At 48.5% G+C, this 19,637-nt stretch overlaps 1 protein-coding gene and 1 pseudogene across 1 annotated transcript in view; one reads left to right on the top strand and one right to left on the bottom strand.

Moving 5' to 3' along the window:
* The window catches only part of Myo1h (myosin IH), a 41,910-nt gene extending 22,908 nt beyond the window's left edge, over nt 1-19,002 (bottom strand). Inside the window, exons 1-12 of the mRNA XM_026783538.1 lie at nt 18,877-19,002; nt 17,544-17,659; nt 15,968-16,166; nt 15,274-15,354; nt 11,987-12,166; nt 8,036-8,134; nt 5,822-5,935; nt 5,376-5,447; nt 4,615-4,734; nt 2,218-2,285; nt 1,800-1,905; nt 537-617 (exon numbers count right to left, since the gene is read on the bottom strand). Of these exons, the coding sequence (XP_026639339.1) occupies nt 537-617; nt 1,800-1,905; nt 2,218-2,285; nt 4,615-4,734; nt 5,376-5,447; nt 5,822-5,935; nt 8,036-8,134; nt 11,987-12,166; nt 15,274-15,354; nt 15,968-16,166; nt 17,544-17,659; nt 18,877-19,002 (1,362 nt within the window). The remainder of the gene's footprint in view (nt 1-536; nt 618-1,799; nt 1,906-2,217; nt 2,286-4,614; nt 4,735-5,375; nt 5,448-5,821; nt 5,936-8,035; nt 8,135-11,986; nt 12,167-15,273; nt 15,355-15,967; nt 16,167-17,543; nt 17,660-18,876) is intronic.
* Nucleotides 3,504-3,823, top strand: LOC101986894 (annotated as a pseudogene).
* Nucleotides 19,003-19,637: the final 635 nt, after the last annotated feature.

Here is a 19,637-nt window from a genome sequence, read left to right as displayed (position 1 = left end):
GACACTCCTGGATTCCCTGGCAGCTTATTTGAACACTCTTAACTGGTCACCAGGGTCAGAAACAGCTGTATGCACGGTGCAGAGGCTTCCTGGAGAGAAAGCTGTGAAAGCAGCTCAGCCTGAGCTAGCACATTTCTCTATTGCTGTGTGTTTATTTCCTCAACAATGATGGTACTTCACTGGCCACTGTAAACACTCGCCTGTACACACACACATGCACACACACATGCATGCACACATGCACGCACATGCACGCACACACGCACACACACATGCATACACATACACACGCACACACACATGCACACACACACATGCATGCACACACACTGCATGCACACACACACGCATTTTGAGTCATCCCATTCTGTAGTCTAGACTGTCTTGAAACTTAGTATATAGTCCAGACTGACCTCAAACCCATGGCAATCCGCCTGAGCTGCTGGGGTTACACAGGACTTCCTCTTTCAAACCCTGGCAACATTCATCCACTGTGGCAGACACCCAGTGAAGGAACCAGGTCACTGTTTTCTCACCAGAATAGACATGATCCCTCTGTGTCTCTCTTCTACCAAATCACAGATGATCTTGTTGTTGAAGTACTGAACAGGCTCCCACTAGAAGAAGAGGAAAGAGTTGTCCTAGAATGCACAGGGGCACCAAGCACATTGGTTTGACAGGGATTCTCCAAATATTTTCTCAAAATCTGATTTCTTTTAAAATTTATTACGTCTACAGTGTTCTGCCTGCATGTATGCCTGGCTGCCAGAAGAGGGCACCAGATCTCATTGTAGGTGCCTGGGAGGCCCCATATGGTTGCTGGAAATTGAACTGAGGACCTCTGGAAGAATAGTTAGTGTTCTTAACCTCTGAGCCACCTCTCCAGCCTTCAAAATCTGATTTTCATATCCAAATTTTACTTTTGGGGTTTTTAATAAACATTTCCAGTTTTAGCTTCTGAAGGAATGTTCCAGAATTACTGGATTGCTCGGCAGGGAGGTAAGCTATGATACTGCTATGATAGGCTGTTCATGTTGGATGTGATTTCCAAAGCTTGCTTGGATCTGGCAAATGTTTTTGCTCTGGTCTTAATCAGTAACATTTACATAAATTTGATTCACTTGGTGGGCTGGAGAGATGGGTAGGCAGTTAAGAACACTCTATGCTCTCACAGAGGACTCAAGTTCAAGTTCCCAGCACACACAGCGTGTGGCTTACAACTGCCTGGAACTCTGGCTCCAGGGAACCTGACCCCTCTTCTGGCCTCCAGGGGCATCTGCACTGAGGTGCCCGTCCACACACAACGCACACATACACCAACTTAAATCTTTAAAAATTCTGCTTTTGGGGCTGGCAAGATGGCTCAGTAGGTAAAGGTGTTTGTCACTTAAGCCTGATATCCTGAGTTCGATCCCTGGAACCCATGTAAAGGTGGAGGAAAGAACCAACTCCATGAAGTTGTCCCATGTACTGGCATGTACGTCTCCACACACACCATGTAGACACACACACACACACACACACACACACACACACAATACCGAAAATTTAAAATCCTTAAATGATGCTTCCTAAATATCCCAAGTATTTTCCAAGGGAAGAACTAAAATCCTCAATCCAGGATCTTTCTCAGATGAATGAGGAGGGTCGGGGTGGAGCTGGGGGATAGAGCCCTTCAACAGTGTGTCCAAAGCCTGGGGTCCACTGTGCCCTGAGCCCTCTTCCTCCCTCGCTGCTCCTCTCTCTTCCCAGATACACATGTTCACTCCCTCAAATGTGGAGACAGGTCCACTGCTCACCTCGATGCCTTCAGATTCATACTCTGCCTGCTCGGCCTTCAGCGTCCTCTCTATCAGCAGCTGCTGCAGTTTCTCGTTGCAATAATTTATGCAGAACTGTTCAAAACTAAAGATGTGGGGAATTTCGGTCATGCAAATCATATAGATAGGCCAGGCACCACAGAACCACTTTTTGGTGAGTGCACAGTTCTTCTCTATAGAGCAGTCTGCTAGTAAGCAGGAAGGACCACGTGGAAAAAGGTCAGTGTTTGAGTGGCTGGGGAGGCAGCCTGTGGGTAGGGCACTTGCCTAGAACAGTGTGTGAATTGAGGGCTGCGGGGACCAAGAGACAGGAAAACCAATTCCAGCTCCTTAACCATGGCGTAGACTCTCACTGAAACCACAGAGACAAGCACAGCAGGCAGCAGTGGCTACTCACCCGTTCTTGTCGAAGACTTCGAAGCCATAAATGTCCAGCAACCCAATCACAGTCTTCTGGGTGAAATCCTAGTGGTGGTGGTGGTGGGGGAAATGCATGCTGTTAGCTGCTTGTGCTGTGGCTTGGGCCATCTGTGTAGCTTCCAAAACTTCATTTTTTTTAAAGTATTTATATTTTAGTGTGTGTGTCTGCCACCTGCTTGTAGGTAGCCACAGTGACCAGAAGAGGGTGTTGGATTCCCTGGAGCTGGTGTTACAGCAGCTGTGAGCTGCCTGACGCAGGTGCTGGGAACCAAACTTGGGTCTTCTGCAAGAGCAGCAAGTGCTTTTAACCCCTGAGCCATCTTTCTAGCTTTTACTCAAAGGGTTCTTGTGTTGAAACTTAATCCCTGCAGTGAGGCTTTAAGAGGAAGCTAAACTTGACCATGGAGTTTGGAAGTAGGGCCTCTGGGGCAGGTCATTAGCTAGATAAGAACATCGGAGCAGAGCCCCTGTCACACACTGCTGCTGACTTCCTGTGAAGAGAGAGACCAGAGCCGACGCAGAGAGCATCTCCTCTCTTGCCGTGTGATACTCATCCCTCTCATCATCACTACGGTAGGGGAAACTGGACTGATCCAGCTGGCTTTGACATTTTGCGATATTCAGAGCCCTGTTGTTTTCCCCAAGGTTGAGACTCTAAAGCACATGGCTCCTGCCTTCTGCAGTGGCTCACAGGGCAACTGCTGGGGCCTGTCAGGCTGCTCCTCCTGCCAGCCCCCCAGCTGGACCTGCCTGTGGCTTGTCTAGGCCAGTAACACCTTGCCTTCTGCTTCTCGTCATGATTTCATTTCTCTCCAGTCTCCGAGGTTTGCATTGATCCAAAAACCAACAATAAAAGGTGACCTACAAACTGCCCAGGAAGTGTGTGCCCAGGTGAGAGGAGGCAGTGGCATGAATTCCACTTTATACCACAAAGGTGGGCACCTCCCAACGAGGCTGTGGTTTCAGTGTGTCTCCCCAAAGTTCACATGTCAGAAATACCTTCAGATCATTAATATCCATATTTGGAGGACAAGGTCCCAAGGAGGGGCCACCAAGACAGTGAGGGGCCACTCACCAGAACATCCTACCTTACAGTGGACCATCCTCTTCTATGTCAGTGCTGAGGAGACTCCATTACATACAGCATTGTGCTCTTAACTCTCCAGCCTCCGGAACCCTAAGCTAAGTAAACTTCTACACTTTTCCGTCACCCAACTTGTGGAGCTCAGTTGGATCCATAGAAAATATGCTTATGACCTTCCACCCTAGACCATGGCCAAGTTCGTCCGTAACTTCGCGGAGAAAGCCCCGGGGCTAGTATCCACTGCTGTGACTTACTCGAAGCCTCCATTGGCCACATTTTGGCAATACGCCAAGGTTGAGCTGGTTCCTCCAACCCCTGCTGAACTCCTGCAGCTATTCAGAGTGCGAAAAAAATAATTCAGCGTGCTAAAACTGGTAGCTTCAAACATCTTACAGTTAAGGAAGCTGTGCTGAATGGTTTGGTGGCCACTGAGGTGTGGATGTGGTTTTATGTCGGAGAGATCATAGGCAAACGTGGCATCATTGGCTGTGATGTGTGAAGACTGACCTGCACATCTGATTTTATTTGAGTTCTTTCAATGTTCTTACATGTGATGAGACTGCTATCTGAATAAAATACCAGCTGTCAAATAGCAAAAAAAAGAAAATATGCTTATTGTTACTACCTTAAATATTCATAATTATGTGTGTGTATGCACATATACCACATGTGTTCCAGTATGCACAGAGGCCAAAAGAGGTCATTAGAACTGGAATTGTAGGTGGCAATGAGCCACCCTTTGCAGATGCTGGGAACTGAACTTGCGTCCTCTGTGAAAACAATAGCATTCTTAACTGCCGAGCTATCCAGGGCCACTTACTGTTTTTAACAGGACACAGCAGGCTCTTCTGTCAGAATGAACTGAGATGCTGCTTCCCCCGGTCTGTATTCTGCTCTTAGGCCTACAGTCATGCCTCAATTTCTGGCCTTAAATAAACTCCCATCTTATCTGATTCCACTTAAAAAGGAGAAATGACCCACTTAAAAGCAGGCACTCGGAGGTCAGCTGCACGTGCTTAGGCATTGTTAAAATTCTATGGTTGTAGAAAGCTGCTGTATGCACCCAGAGCCATCTGGTATACCACAGGTGCTGTGGGCACCAGACTTCAAGAAGTACTGCCAAGCCATCTGAGGTGCACACCTACTGTGTGCGAGGCATTGGAAGACCCGATAAGACAGAACCCTGTCCACGAGGCGCGTGCAGTCCATCCTTCACGACCTCTTTACTATGATGATCTTAAGACATCACCACTTCAGTGAAAACAAGATGTGCAACACATGCTAACCCACCTGGTTGACTAGGGAGGAATTGATTTTATTGACCAGCCAAGTAAATGTCCGCCCGTATATGGCCTTTGCCATGGCATCTCTAGCATAGACAGAGAGCTCTACTGTCAGTGGGCATATCACCTGAAAGGAAGGGTAAGGTGCGTCATTTACAGACAGAATGGGCCCCGCCCCTCAGTTCTCACACTAGTCTTCCATGGGGACTGAGCAAAGAATACAGGTTAGGAGACCAGGACCCAGACTGGTGTCCTGGTGTTTGCGGACTGAGCTTGGTGCAGAGGTGGGAGCACTGACAAACACGCAAAGAACCACACAGAGAAGAGCCATGGTGCAGACAGTGACAGGTGCCATGAGGAGAAAGGTGAGGTCGAGGCAGGTGATCAGGGAAAGGCCTTGATTCAGGGCTCTCGGGGCTAAAGCATGAAGAACAGGGGAAGGCATTCCAGCAGAGGGAGCAGCCTGCGCAAGACTCCACGAAGGAGGCAGCAAGTCCTAGGCATGAGCTGGGGGGAGGGGGAGGGGAGGATGGAAAGAGATGGGGAAGGAGACGAGGGGTGAGATGATTAATGGGGGATGGAGAAACAGAGGGTGGAGGAATAGGGGTGTGGGTGTCGGAAGACAAGCCTGAGATCCCAGCAAGAGCTGGAGCATTCAGGGCCTGTGGTGGGCTGGGTTTGGAGGTTTGTTACCCACAGAGGACACCAGAGAGCTACCATCTGAGTCAGGCAGTCATGGGTGGGGGACACATATCTCTCCCTTTTCACCTCCTCTGTTTTGGCTTCAATCTTTCTGTGGGTGAGAGCTTCCAGGAGAACCGCCGGGCAGAGCCCCAGGAGCTGCGTGAAGGAATTTGGCTCTCATTCAGCGACTGTAGAGAACCTGTGTCCTCTCCAGGTCCAGGGTCTCCCACCCTCATCACTTTAGGGAGAAAAGGGCCTCACTGAACTAACTAGCCAAGGTGGTTCTTTCCTGTAATCTCAGCACTCAGAGGGCAGAGACAGGATGATCCGGGTCAGGCCCAGTGTAGGCTGTGTAGAGAGATCTTATCTCAGAAACAAAACAAAAGACAGAAGCAAGTTCAGTGGTCATAGCTCCCCATAATCTTCCTAACTGGCATCAGCAAAAGCACGTAGTACTGGGCATCTGGGCTGCTGTGGGCACTGGGGACCAGGCTCCCCACCCCCCTGGCTCTTCAGAAAAGGAAGGTCACCTTGGCAATCCACTTGATTTCGTGTGTGTCCGGAACGCTGGCACAACCTTGTTTGTCCTCCTTGAAGCAAATGTTGCCTAGGTGCAGGACGCTGGCAATGATCCCAAAGAGGTTCTAGAGATGTAGGCAAACAGAGCGCAGAGGCAGGGGAGTCAGCAGCACCTCTTTGACAAATGGCATTGAGATGTCTCCTCCCCCAAATCCCAGCCCAGCTCACAGAGCCAGCTGCCTCCTCGCTAGAAATGGGCCCTGGTCACTTCCAGTACTAATGATCTTAATGAGGCGTAGAGGCCTCTCTCATTCCCCAGCACAAAATATAAGTACATAAGCATTTTATTATTTATTTAGTTTTGGTTTTTTGAGACAGGGTTTCTCTGTGTAATAGCCCTAGCTGCCCTGTTACCTAGACCAGGCTGGCTTCGAACTTACAGAGATCCATTTTATAAAATCAGTTTATAAGCCCTGCGGTGGTGGCACACACCTCTACTCCCAGCGCTGGGGAGGCATAGGCAGGCTGATCTCTGTGAGGCCAGCCTGATCTACAAAGTGAGTTCCAGGATAGACAGGACTGTTACCCCGAGAAACCCTCTCTCCAAAAAACAAAACAAAACATTCTTATTAAAAAACAGTTTATAAAACAAATTCCCAGCTAGCAGGGATAGTGTATGCCTGTAACTCTAGCACTTGAGAGGCTGAGGCAGGGGAATCACTAGCATTCCAGGCCAGCACCGGCTACCTAGCGAGACCATGTCTCAAAACAAACAAACCACCCCACAGGTAATCCATTCAGTTTTCAAATAACATGTCTCAAATATTCTCATTTTATAAGACAACATTTAATTCTTGAAAGATAAACAGATTTATAATCAGAATGGACAATCAAAAACCAAAATTCTATTTAATGTTTACCCATGATGCAAGTTGTTTCAGAATTGGAGAGTAAATAAAGAATAAATGTGCAAGCCCGATGAGTCTAATCGGGGCTGGACGTAACCCGGGCAGGGACCATGTTACCTCCCTGTGCAACACTGCGGAAACAAGCTGAGCAAAGGGCAAAATGCCCGTTTTCTATTTGATTAGGCTGACTGGTCTTTTTTTTAAATATTTATTTATTTATTATGTATACAATATTCTGTCAGTGTGTATGCCTGCAGGCCAGAAGAGGGCACCAGACCTCATTACAGATGGTTGTGAGCCACCATGTGGTTGTCGGGAATTGAACTCAGGCCTTTGGAAGAGCAGGCAATGCTCTTAACCACCGAGCCATCTCTCCAGCCCCTGACTGATCTTTTATAATTGTTTTCATACAACACATGAGGCAGATTTACACTCAGCATTCTGTTATTTATCTCCAAGTGCTTGCATTACAACATGTCCTACATGTCACCCTGTGCATGGTCACATGCATGTTCATGCGTGTGCACATCCATATGTATGTGTTTGCATTTGTGTGCCCGGAACCAAGGACAACTCAGGTGTCAGCTCACAGGCATCGTGTCCACCTTTTATTTTTGTTTACCAGTTCTCTCGCTGGCCTGGAACTTACCATACGAGCCCAAGACCCCTTCCTCTGCCTCTTCATTGCTGAGATCACAAGTGTGCACAATAACACCTGGCTTTCTTTTTCTTAGGGGGCTGGAGAGATGGCTCCGTGGCTATGGGCACGTGGTGCTCTTACAGAGGACCTGGGTTCTTTCCCCAGCATCCACATGATGGGCTCACAGACATCTGTAACTCCAGATCCAGGGGATCTGGCACCCTCTTTTGGCCTATGTGGGCATCAGGCACGTATGGAATGTACCAACATACATGCAGGCAAAACACTCATACACATAAAATAAGTCTATTTAAAAAAAATAGTATCTAACATTGAGTCCACTGGAATTGGAGTTATGAGTGGTTCCCAGCCACTTGACATGGGTAATGGGAACCAAACAAATTGTCTGCCAGAGCTACAAGTGCTCTTAACTACTTAGCTATCTCTTCAGCTCCTACACCTGCTTTCAACACGACCTCTACTGACTGACTGCACCATCCCACTGCCATGTTCCAGGTCTCTATCGACTGCTCTATGCCATAGCCGTATCTGGGATATTTGCTTATCCTCCAGGCCTTGACACGTGTTTTTATTTGCTAAATTCAGTGGTCCTACAGTGACCAAAACCCCAGGAAAACAGGGTAGTTCCCATCCAGACAGAACCCCAGGGCCTTTACCTCAAGGTCAGCTTCTGTGAAATCAATGACAAAAAAGGCATTGAGCACAGTTTTCCAGTTGTTTTTGTCGTTGGTAGGCGACTCTCTGGCACAGTGACCCTATGACACAATTGGATCAGTTTGTGGCATCTTAGGAACAGTTGAACATGCACACACCTGCTCCTAACTCAGAGTGGCTCTCTGACCATCCAGAACCCACTCCTGTAATTTCCACTGTAGACACGCTTTTCAACCACCTAGCGGAGATCATTTGCTGGCAACTTCTTATTTTCAATCTTACTTGGTACTTCATCTTTAAAAATCCCTGTCATGAGAAACTTTCAAAGCTAGTGATCTATATTCTCAGCACCTGTTTTAAACCACATTTCCTCTTCCATTTTGCTAAGTAACTGGAAGGCGTTTGTCTAAAAGGGATTGGCTGAAACAGGCAAAGAAATAGCAGCACTTAAATTTGGATGATGGCCCTGATGCGCTTGCGGATTTTCAGAACAAACAAAAATCCCTCACTGCAGGGCTAGACTGGAGGCAGTCCCATGGAGGAGGGGAGGATGCGCACTTGACAGACTGATCGGCAGCAGAGACGGGATCAGACTTTCAGCTAATTCTGAGTACTGCCTTTTAAATAACAGACCCACTAATGTCACAATTTTTATTGCATGTATTTATTAATTATGTGTATGTATATATGTGTGGGCATATGCACGCCAGGATATGTGGAGACCAGATACAACCTGCAGGAGTCTGTTCTCCTCTACATGAAGCCAGGTGTAGTGGCATTTTGCTGTCTCTGGGTTTTTATTAATTGTGTGTCAGCCAGCGATAGAACTTACATCATCAGACTTTGATGCAAGTGGATTCATCCCTTAAGCCATGTTGCTGGCCCTACAACGTCGCAACTTAAAAGGAAACAGCTTAGACATTTTAAAAGTTATTTTGCATTTGGAATACAAGATGTTCCCAGTTTGTTGGCTACCTAAAGATCTATCGTATTAAAATGTGTCTGTATTGTAGATAGTGTTCACTGAGAATCAGTCAGAATAAAATTCCCAGTTGTAGAAAATCAAGTTCCATGTCTGTGAATTCTGTATTCTCACATTCAACCAAAAATACTCAGGTAAGTTACAATGCACTGAGCATGTGCAGACTTCTGTTATTATTCCCTAAACAGTACAGTATAACAGTGTTTAACTATTGTGCCCTTGAGTCTGTGCGTAGAGGTCAGAGGTCAATCACCCTCCACCCTATTTTTTGAGTCAGGGTCCCTCACTGATCCTGGGGCTCACTGATTCGGTTGGTGAGGGGACACTCGCCCTAGCCTTCTCCCCAGTCCCTCTGCCTTGCTAAAAACTGTTAGATTACATTTTTAAAGCTGGCCACCAAGGTCTGTTCTCTTATTTGGCCACTTCCTCCTCCTGAGGTCTACCACCAAGGTCCAGATATCAAAGTATTGAAATCCAGCAATCAGAAACCCCCTTTGTTTTTTTTAAAAAATATTTTATTTATTTATTTATTTATTTATTTATTTATTATGTATACAATATTCTGTCTGTGTGTATGTCTGCAGGCCAGAAGAGGGCACCAGACCTCATTACAGATGGTTGTGAGCCACCATGTGGTTGCCGGGAATTGAACTCAGGACCTTTGGAAGAGCAGGCAATGCTCTTAACCACTGAGCCATCTCTCCAGCCCCCCAGAAACCCCCTTTGAGCTGGGCAGTTGTGGCACACACCTTTAATCCCAGCACTCAGGAGGCAGAAGCAGGCAGATCTCTCTGAGTTTGGGGCCAGCCTGGTCTATAAGAGCTAGTTCCAGGACAGGCCCCAAAGCTAAAGAGAGAAGCCCTGTCTTGAAAAACAAAAAACAAAAAACCAAAAAAGGCTCCTTTGGCTCACCTAATTAATATACCCAATTAAAATTAAACACTTCATCCTAACATGGGGTCTCCCTTTACCTTTCTAAACCGCCATTTTCCTGTGGGTCACATCCATCTTCTCTCTATCCAGAGGCAGTACTTTGTCCCCCGACCCCTCTGGGACAGATACCTCCTTTCCCTTGTTCCTTCCCTCTTCTCCCTTGCCCTCTGTCTCTTCTACCACCTCATCCTAGCCCATCCCACCCAGATATTCCCTCTTTCTCTTCTTAAAAATGACGCTTGCAAGGACCGAGCCAGGAAGCAGCCACTTTAGCTCCCCCCCCCCCCCGCTAACAAAGGGGTCTCCCTGTGAAAACAGGTGTTTGGGGGTGGTTTGTGCCTAATCTGGGGTCTGGGAAGAAACCCCAACTATGTGGGAGTCCCCTTCAGTTAGACTGGCTGGATTTGAGCCTCGAGGGCCCTTTCTCTTGTCTCTGCCTCCTCACTTTTGATGTGGATGACAGGGATTCAGACTCAGGTCGTCATGGTTGGGGGGCAGCACTTTAGTGACTGAGCCATCTCCTCAGGCCCCGTAACTTCCTAAAGCAGCATTTGTATTGTATTTGGTCATGCAGAGGACCTGAAGACGACTTAGCATATACAGGAGGATGCGTAGGTCATATGCAAACTCATGTATTTTACATGAGACTTGAGCTGAGCATCTATGAAGGGTCCTAGAATGGATCTCCATGGAATCCGAGCAGCTGTCCCTTCCCACATCTTTTCCTGCCCCTTGCAGGCAAAGTGTGTGCACATCTGTCTGTCTGAGACACACAGTTGGTTCAGAGCAGTGCAAACTGCTGGACATTTCCCTGACACTGTGGGGCATCAAGAAATGGGCTAAAAACAAAACAAAACAAAAACACGCATTGGCAAAGCCAGTGGGGCATATGGGTCTGGTTAAAGCAGTTGGGTCAGGGGGGGAAAAATCTATAAAAATAAAGGTGTGTATGTTTGTGTCTGTGTGTCTGTGTCTCTGCGCCTGTGTGTCTGTCTGTGTGTCTGTGTGTCTGTCTGTGTGTCTGTGTCTCTGTCTGTGTGTTTGTGTCTCTGTCTCTGTGTCCATGTCTGTGTCGCTGTCTGTGTGTCTGTGTTTGTGTCTCTGTCTGTGTCTGTGTCCGTGTCTCTGTGTCTGTCTGTGTGTCTGTGTCTCTGTCTCTGTCTGTGTCGTCTCTGTATCTCCATTCGACTTGGCTCTTTAAAGTCATTCCTGCTTTCCTCCCAGGGTTCTGTGCCACGCTGGTCCTAACTTTCCTGTAACCTTTGCTCTCTCTCCCCTGCATTCTGCCTGGCCACCTCAGTGCGAATGGCCAGGCCCAGTGAGATGGAAAAGTGGGGTGGGGGCAGCTCTGGGCAAAGAAAGTGCTAATGGGACCAAATGCTTCACACAGCCCGGGTACCGTAGAACCCTGGCACAGGCTGCAGAGAAATGAGTTAATCTCTGAATGTCCCTCTGACAGCGCTAACTCCCAGGCCCACTCACAGAGATGGCCAAACTCTTTCCACCTCACAGTGGAAGGCGGGGAGCTGGGGCGAGTTTTTTCCAGATTGGTGGATGGGGCAGAGAGGGACAGCAATGCCTGTCAGACCTGCACCAGCAACTCTACCTTGACTGTGTGGCAAACCTAAGGGGAGTGTGTGTGACACTGAAAACCAGGACCCTGTGCAGCCCCAGCCGGTGCTGGACCACTGAGCTGCATCCCTATACCAGCTCTGGCATCCCCATCCCACTCTGGAAGGACCACATCTACATATCTGGGGGTTGGCTCCACCATGTTTGTTCATTTTAGTTGGTACCGGGTTGCAAACCCAGAGCCTCGCACATTTGAGGCCGGTGTCCTGCCCCTGGTGGTGTTCCCTCTGTTTCTGAGATTGTTCAACCGAATCTAATTTTTACCTGGAATTAGACATTGGGTTGCTTTACCAAAGTGAGAAGGCTGCCCGTCAGAAGAGAAGATGCAGGAGGGTCCAACCAGAACAGCAAACACCCAGCTCCCTCCTCCCGAGGGCCACCAGAGTGGGGCTCTGCTCCTTCCCACCTGTGAGAGGTACTTGTAGAGCTGGGGGTCTTGCTCAAGCCCCAGGGAGGTGAGGCGCTCCACTTCACCACCCGCTAGCAGCTGGTAGAAGATGTGGAAATTCCGCTCCCCGTGGTTTTGGTAGACAACGCGGGATTTTTCGATCAAGTAGCTGATGATATGCCCACCTACAGGGATGCCCTGTGAAACAAAAAATGCAGGGGGATGTCTCTGACAAGCCCCCCCCCCCCGCTGTGGGCCTGACCAACCGTGGAGGTCTAGCTTAGGGTGGTTTTGGGGGAAGTCTCAGTAGCAGAATGACTTCAGCTTTACTGTGTAGTCCAGGCTAGTCCTGAGCTCGTGCTCTTCCTGCCTCATCTCCCAAGTGCTTTAAGATTTGAATGAATAACAGTCTCTCAGGGTCAGTGATTGATGTTTCTAGGCTGTTTTTTGCTCACTCCAAGGTCAGGAAGATACTTTCTCAGCCTGTCTTACCATTTAATGTTTTGGACTATAGTCTCTTGTGCTAATTTTAAAATAACTTAAAATGTGTACGTATTAGTATGTGTAGATGTGTGCAAGCAGGCATGCACATGTCCCACAGCACCTATGTGGACGTCAGAGAACAACTTTCAGGATCTCGTTGTTCCATCCTTCCACCATGTGGGTTCTGGGGACCAAACCTGGGCCATCACCTTTGTGGAGCAACGGCTTGTGCACACCAAACTGTCTTGCTAACTCACACAATTTAATTTTTGTGTATGGTGTGAGGTAAAGGTCTTCTAAAATCACCATTAACACTTAGTGTCATTGGATTGAATGAGTTTGTTTTATTTTTATTTATGTATGCTTGTGAACCATCACGTGGTTGCGGAGAATCGAACTCAGGACCTCGGGAAGAGCAGCCAGTGCTCTTAACCACTGAGCCATCCCTCCAGTTCCTCATTCATTGAAAAGATGACCTCATCTCTACTGACTCTGGTGGTGATTTTGAAAAGGATTTTTTTTTTTTTAAGCATGGCTGGAGAGACAGCACATGTCCTGCTCTTCCAGAAAGGAGTTCAAATCCCAGCACTCTGCCCAACAGCTCACAACCTCCTGTAACTCCAGCTTCTGGGCACCCGCACACAAATACCACGTGCTTATATACACAGATTTTTAAAAATTACATATGTTATCACTTTTGTATATTTGTGGGGGGGGCGAGGACACGTGCACCTCAGTTTGGGTGTGGAGGTCAGAGGACCCCTCACTTTCAGGGGTTAGTTCTTCCCTCCTACCACGAGGGCCCTGGGACTGAACTCAGGCTGCCAGGCTTGGTGACGTTACCCTCTGAGCCCACCCCTCGGCCCCATCTCACTCCCATACTGATTTTGAGTTTGTCACCACAGTTCTAGCTCTTGATGGACAAGAATCACATCTGACAGTGCTGGGTGCGGGTGGAGACGTGGGTGTCTAGGAACCCACATACATGGCTGCTGGAGTTCACGCATGAACCCATTAGAAAAAGACGGATCGCACCAGTGATGGGTCCTGTGTAGTGAGGCTGTTGCCATGTAATCCGGAGTACAGCCAAGTGCTGTGGCACATAACCTCAGCCCTCAAGGGGCTGAGGCAGGGGATAGCCATGGAGTTGAGGCAAGCCTGGGCTTTGTAGTAAGTTCTAGGCCTACTTGGGCTACAGTGTGGGGCATTCTATTCTGCATTATGTTTTATGCCTGGCTTTCCTCAGTCAACATGATACATTTGAGAAACCTATTTGACCTATGTGACCCTGTCGTGAGAATCAGCTACATACAACTGTGATTGAGGGACTAGTATCATGGCAACCCTTGGCAAGGTAACCCTTGTTGGGGCTACTTCTGACTGCTGGGAATTTCTACATGTTGCTCTGAGTGGTAACCCCCCCCCTCCCTATGGACAGACATATATACAAAATGCACTGAGCTGACATTTCCAGTGTATGTGTTAAATTTTGATTACAAAAGAAGCCTGAATCCACTCAGAGCCAGGAAATGTCTTTTAGGGTCTATGTACATGCCACGAGCAGCTCATAGACCAGCTTCTGGGAGGCCCTGAGCCAGCCAGAGTTAGCTGCTGCTCTGAAGCCCCAGATACCCGCCACACCCCAGCCTGCCACTTGGAATATATATGTGTCTGTAAGGACATATTACTGACATGCAACAGATGTATGTAGCACCGCCTCATTCATTCATTCCTTCATTCATTCACATGCTGCTCATAACTGCCTTCATGCTACAGCAGGTGGTGTTTGGATCCAGGCTGTCTGGCTCACAGAGTGGAAGGTATTCCCTACCCTGCCCTGTCTGAGAAAGTTGTGCGTCCGCTCATACAGATCGCACACCTGCACAATGGGTTGTTTTCAAGCTCTGTGAAAAAACGGCAACCTGTCCATCGCCAGGGCCCACCTGTGTGACGTCAAGCTGTGGTCTATCTGAATCACCTCACTGTGTAAACACACCCCGCCGTAGCCATTCTTCTGTGGGTGGACAAGGAGCCCTCTCTGTGTTGGATGCAGCACCTAGTCTGATGCTGTGAGCAGGGCTGTTGTGGACTTGTTTATGCATCCGTGGGACACCTCTGCAAGTGTAACACCACCCGCATCACACTGTAGCCCAGGCTGACCTCAAAGCCATGGCTATCCACCTGCCTCAGCCCCCTGTGTGCTGGGATTATGTGCCACAGCAGTTGGCTGTACTCTGGACTATGTGACAACAGCCTCACCACACAGGAGCCTGTAATTAATGCAATCTATCATCTTCTAATAGGTTCACCTATGAACTCCAGCAGCTGTGTGTGTGGCGTCCTAGACATCCGTGTGTCTGCCCACACCCAGCACTGGCCATGAAGACATAGAAGGGGGTGGGGCGGAGGATGAGGTAGGGCCTGGGGAGATGGTGCAGATAAAGCTGCCTGGGATCCTCGGCAGGCGTCCACAGTCACAGCGCTCTCACAGTAAGATGGGAAGATCCCCAGGGGGCTCACAGGCTAGCTAGCCTGACCTGTGGAGCGGTGGAACAGGAGACCTTGTCTCGAACAAGGCAGAAGGTAAGGACTGATCTCGAACAAGGCAGAAGGTAAGGACTGGAATGTCCTCTGACCTCCGTATGGGTGCCATGTGCTTAGGAACGCACCTGCAGCACGCATGCCTATACACACACCCACATGCAGACTTTTGAAAATGATCCTGACCCTGGATTTTCCCACTGCTTGGGTCAATAATGCCTCTTTCCCAAAAGTTACCTGGGTAAAGGGACCCCAAGAGCCTGCCCGGGGCTGCCGCATACCTGAAAGTCAAACTGTATGTCCATGTATTTTCCAAACCTGCTGGAGTTGTCGTTCCGGAGGGTTTTGGCATTTCCGAAAGCCTTTGAATACAAATGTCACACAGTGTCGCTCCGGCTCACCAAGCCTGGCAAGTCCCAGCCCCCAAACAACCCGCTCCTCATGAAAATGGAGGGCGGTGGGAGGGGCTAAAGAGGGAAACCACACTTATCTTCTAAAAATAGTCCCTAGCCACAGAGGAGCCAATTCTAACGCTGTGTTTGGACACAGGAAAAGCGGGGGTGGGGTCCCCTAGAATCTCAGAGGGGAGCTATTAGAAATCACCCAGGACAGTGTTTGTGGCTTCAGTGTGCACTACTGGCAGCTATTGCTACACCCGCCTTACACCCAAGGGCCAGCTGCAAACCGCTGTAGCTGAGTATCTCCTACAGACAGGGCAGGCACGCAGGGCACAGTGACTTGTTCTGCACCAGCTGGGAAGACAGCTCTGGGCCAGAGGGCTTTGCTGAGGCTGCTGGGGCTTACGTCCGAATCCGCCTGCCTCACTTCAGGGTCATGTCCTTCCCTGTGACAGCGCCTGTCAAACCCCTCTTTCTCAGTACTCACTTGCCTATTTTTACTGCTGCACATAGACAAAGGGCTCCTTTTCCTTGGGGCCTCCTGGAAGTTCCCACAGGGGTCCTTAAGGCCACTCACCTCCAGAATTGGGATGGACAGCAGCAGTCTGTCTCGGGCTATTTGGAGTGACTGCGTCATTGGGCAGGTCACTGCGAAGTACTGGAGGATCTTCTTGGAGGCCTCTGTCTTCCCAGCCCCGCTCTCTCCAGAGATGAGGATGAAATGGTTGTTTAGCTCTGAGCACATCATGCGGTAGGCATTGTCAGCGATGGCATAGCTAGGGGAAGAGTGGGCGGAAGAACACTGCTTCTTAATGCTGCTCACTTGCCCTGGGCAGAAAGACCAGATGTCCTGTCTCTGGGAGGCGACAGAGAGACCCCTCAGAAAAACCCCTCTGCCGGGATCGTCTGAGTGGCCTGCCACAGAGAACACTGATGACAAACTTCCGTGACAGAGTCAAAGGCAAGGGGCACCTTGTTGAAATCTACCTGTGTGATAGTTGGTGGTAACTGCAAACATGGCAGAACCTAGGATCACCTGGGATGTGGGCCGGTCTGTGGGAGACTGAGGGAGAAGATCTGCCCACCACTGATGCCGTGCCTGGGATCTTGGGCTGTGTAACTAGGGACAGAAGACTGAGCAGTAGTGAGGATACAGTATCTCTGCTTCCCGATTGCGACTGCGGATGTGCTGTGACCAGCTGATTCCCACTCCTGCCTCCTTAGCCTTCACCCGTGAGGCCGAATTGACCCTTTGTCCCCTGAATTGCCTTTGCTGTGATAGCTCATCCCAGCAACAGTAAGGGACTGAGACGGCCTAATCGATCTGATTCTAGAGACTGTGAATCAAACACACTGTCTACCATCAAACGCACATCGAGTTCCACCGAACTTCCTTTTTTAAAAAAATCTATTTACATTTCTTTGGGGAATAAGCCTAAATCACACCCCTGTGAGACATTCTACTAACCGTAGGTAGAAACATCTTGTCTAAGTATTAAATAGCTCTATAAATATGATAAAACGCTGTTTTCTCTTTCCTCAACACCTGAAGTGCAGGGGAAACCAAAGATTAAAAACTCCAATACTATCAGCCCGTGAGGTGAGACTACCACGAGCATTTTATTCCTGGAATCAGAAGCGAAACTTAAGATGGCAAGCTCAGGGCTCAGTGGTGGAACCACTGGTGGTGCTGAGGGGAAATCTGTAGATATTTTAAGAGGAGGCTTTGCCTCCAAGACACCTAAGGGGAGAACTAGCCTAGAATTAGCAGCAGAGGGAAGCGGGAGGCTGAGTAAAGCCCAGTGTGCCAACCAGGCAAGAAAATTGCTCAGGATCAGATCAAAGGAGTCCTTAGCTGCAGTGACTCTCAAGCACCAGCAGGTGGCGCCACAGTAGCCACATCCCAGAGAAGATGACTCTCCAGCCACTCACATTTCTGAGGCTCCACAAAGCCCCCTCCTCCTAACATTTTCTACTGCTTCTGCATGCAAGAGTACAGACAGGACCTAAGGAGCATCCTTCACGAAGGCGGAGGATGGACTGATGGACAGACGTATGGACAGACAGATATGAAGAAGGAAGAGAGAGGGAAAAATATACAGTGGGGGGAAAAGGCATCTAGGTTTAAGCACAACCCTGGAGCAGCTGCTTACACGTGTGGTGGTAGCTCAAAGAAGTTAACCCCTTGATAAAGCTCCATCTGGCTCACAGTGTAGATCCCCAGCTCCTGGTATGGATTCACGGACACAAGCAGGGTCCCGATGTATGTCTGAAGGAAGGGACCACACCACACGTGAGGAATTCTGTGTACAAATAGTGTCATGTTCAGAGGTGTGCAGAAGGCAATGCGTGGGAAGGCGAATTAGCTACAGGGCTTCCGGGAGCTTCCATTGAGGAGGGGACAGGATCTCAACAGAAATAAAAATATTTGTCTTATTTTTTTAGTGTGCACGTGTATACATACTATAAAGTGTGTATATATACTATATATATTTATATGTATTATACTATATGGTGTGTGTATATACTATATATGTCGTATATACTGTATTATATGTTATAATTCAGCGTGTTGATACCAAGGTTACTAGAAAAAAATATTTCTTAAATTGTATGTTTTATCCTGACCTTCAGAATCATCACCCTTGATTATAAAATGGAAACACACTTTCTGTATAAGCAGAGTGGAAATGACACGGGGTAACAGGGTCATCAGGACTGACCCTAAGACTCTGCACAACTTCCCACCCTCACGGCTCTGGTTACATTGATTAAAGAAGCAGAGAATTTTTTTTATCAGAATGCTCGTCTCTCTCCTGGATCCACAGCTGATTTTTGTCCCAGTGATTAAAAACCTTGTCAGCAACGATTTGAGTGCTTGACGTAGACATCTGCCCCTTTGTGCTGTGAGACACAGCAAATTCAGAATCTGAGAGCGCCCCACTTACTTTCAAAGGGACCCAAATATTTTTGTTTCTGCATTAAGACATTAAGTGCCTTGCTTGTTTGTGACTGCCTTCCAAGGGGTCTTTGGTAGGGGTTAGATCACAAATGTGAACACAGTGTGAATCTGAGCAGAGTCATCAGCTGAAGTCTGGAGAGGTGCTGGCAATGGGAGGCTAGTGGGGGCCTTTGGAGCGCAGGGAAGCAAGCTCGCCCTGCATGTTCAACCAGTGCTCAGGGAGATGTCTGTGAAGCTAATGCCCAGACCCCCATTCGGGGACTGGCTGCTATCCTGTTGTTAAGCCAAGAGAAACTGCATCAGGAAGAAAGGCAGAGCAGAGCAGTGGCTGCCTGAAACCCTAGACTGCTCCTGGATTCTCAAGTTAGGTAAATTGATGGAGTATCTCTTGTGGCGTAGGGTGGTTTAAGTTACTCCTATCTCTACCCGGCTGGGTGGAGAGCACCCCCTACGTGCCCTTTGTGGTGAGGTCATTCAAGGTCATCCAGGACGTGCACAGGGAGGAATGGGAATGGTTACGGTACATAGATAAGGTTCTCTCTGAACCGCTTGCGAAGATTCTCCAGGAAGGCGGATTCGCTGGTGTAGGCGTCCAGTAGCACAAAGTCCTGCACTCCGACCTTGTCCCTGGCGGTGAGCGTCCCTTCCATGTGCAGACGGATGTGTCGCTTCCTTACTTCTTCTTTCTATGGGAACAGAACATTCCTCTGCAGGTCACTTATCTAGAAACGTCTACTGCGAGTCTAGTGCCTGCAACGAAACAGATGCCAAACCCAGGAACAGTAACGGGCTGAGGTGATGGTAGCGCTAACATATTTCACCGTGTCTTTAGCATGCTTTTCCATGCTTAGGGATGCTTGGATTCACAAATACTCACCATTGTGTCGAAACTGACCACAGCATCAGTAAGGTAACAACACCCTATGTGGGTGTGGAGCCAATGTGTGTGCACATATGTGCGTGCATATGGGGCTCACAGGCTATGCCATGTAGACCAGGCCTGCAGTGGGTTACCATGGGCCAGTCTATAAAGCTTTTATAGTAACAAAACTGACTAATTCTGACTAAAATTGACTAATTCTCAGAACATAGTCACCAGGCTTGAGAGCAGCCTAGGAGCTGAGATGTCTTGGTACAACCATGAAGACCTGCGTGAGGCCCAGGACTCATGTGGAAAAGACGGGCATGAATCCTAGAGAAGCTAAATAAGAAGGTGAATCCAAAGACAAACATATAGGCATCCCCCTGAATATTAACCTTCATCAGGCGATGAAAGGAGACAGAG

The sequence above is a fragment of the Microtus ochrogaster genome, chromosome 2 (assembly GCF_000317375.1).
Source record: "Microtus ochrogaster isolate Prairie Vole_2 chromosome 2, MicOch1.0, whole genome shotgun sequence".
In the NCBI taxonomy this organism is placed as follows: Eukaryota; Metazoa; Chordata; class Mammalia; order Rodentia; family Cricetidae; genus Microtus; species Microtus ochrogaster.
This window is presented reverse-complemented; position numbering and strand designations above follow the sequence as displayed.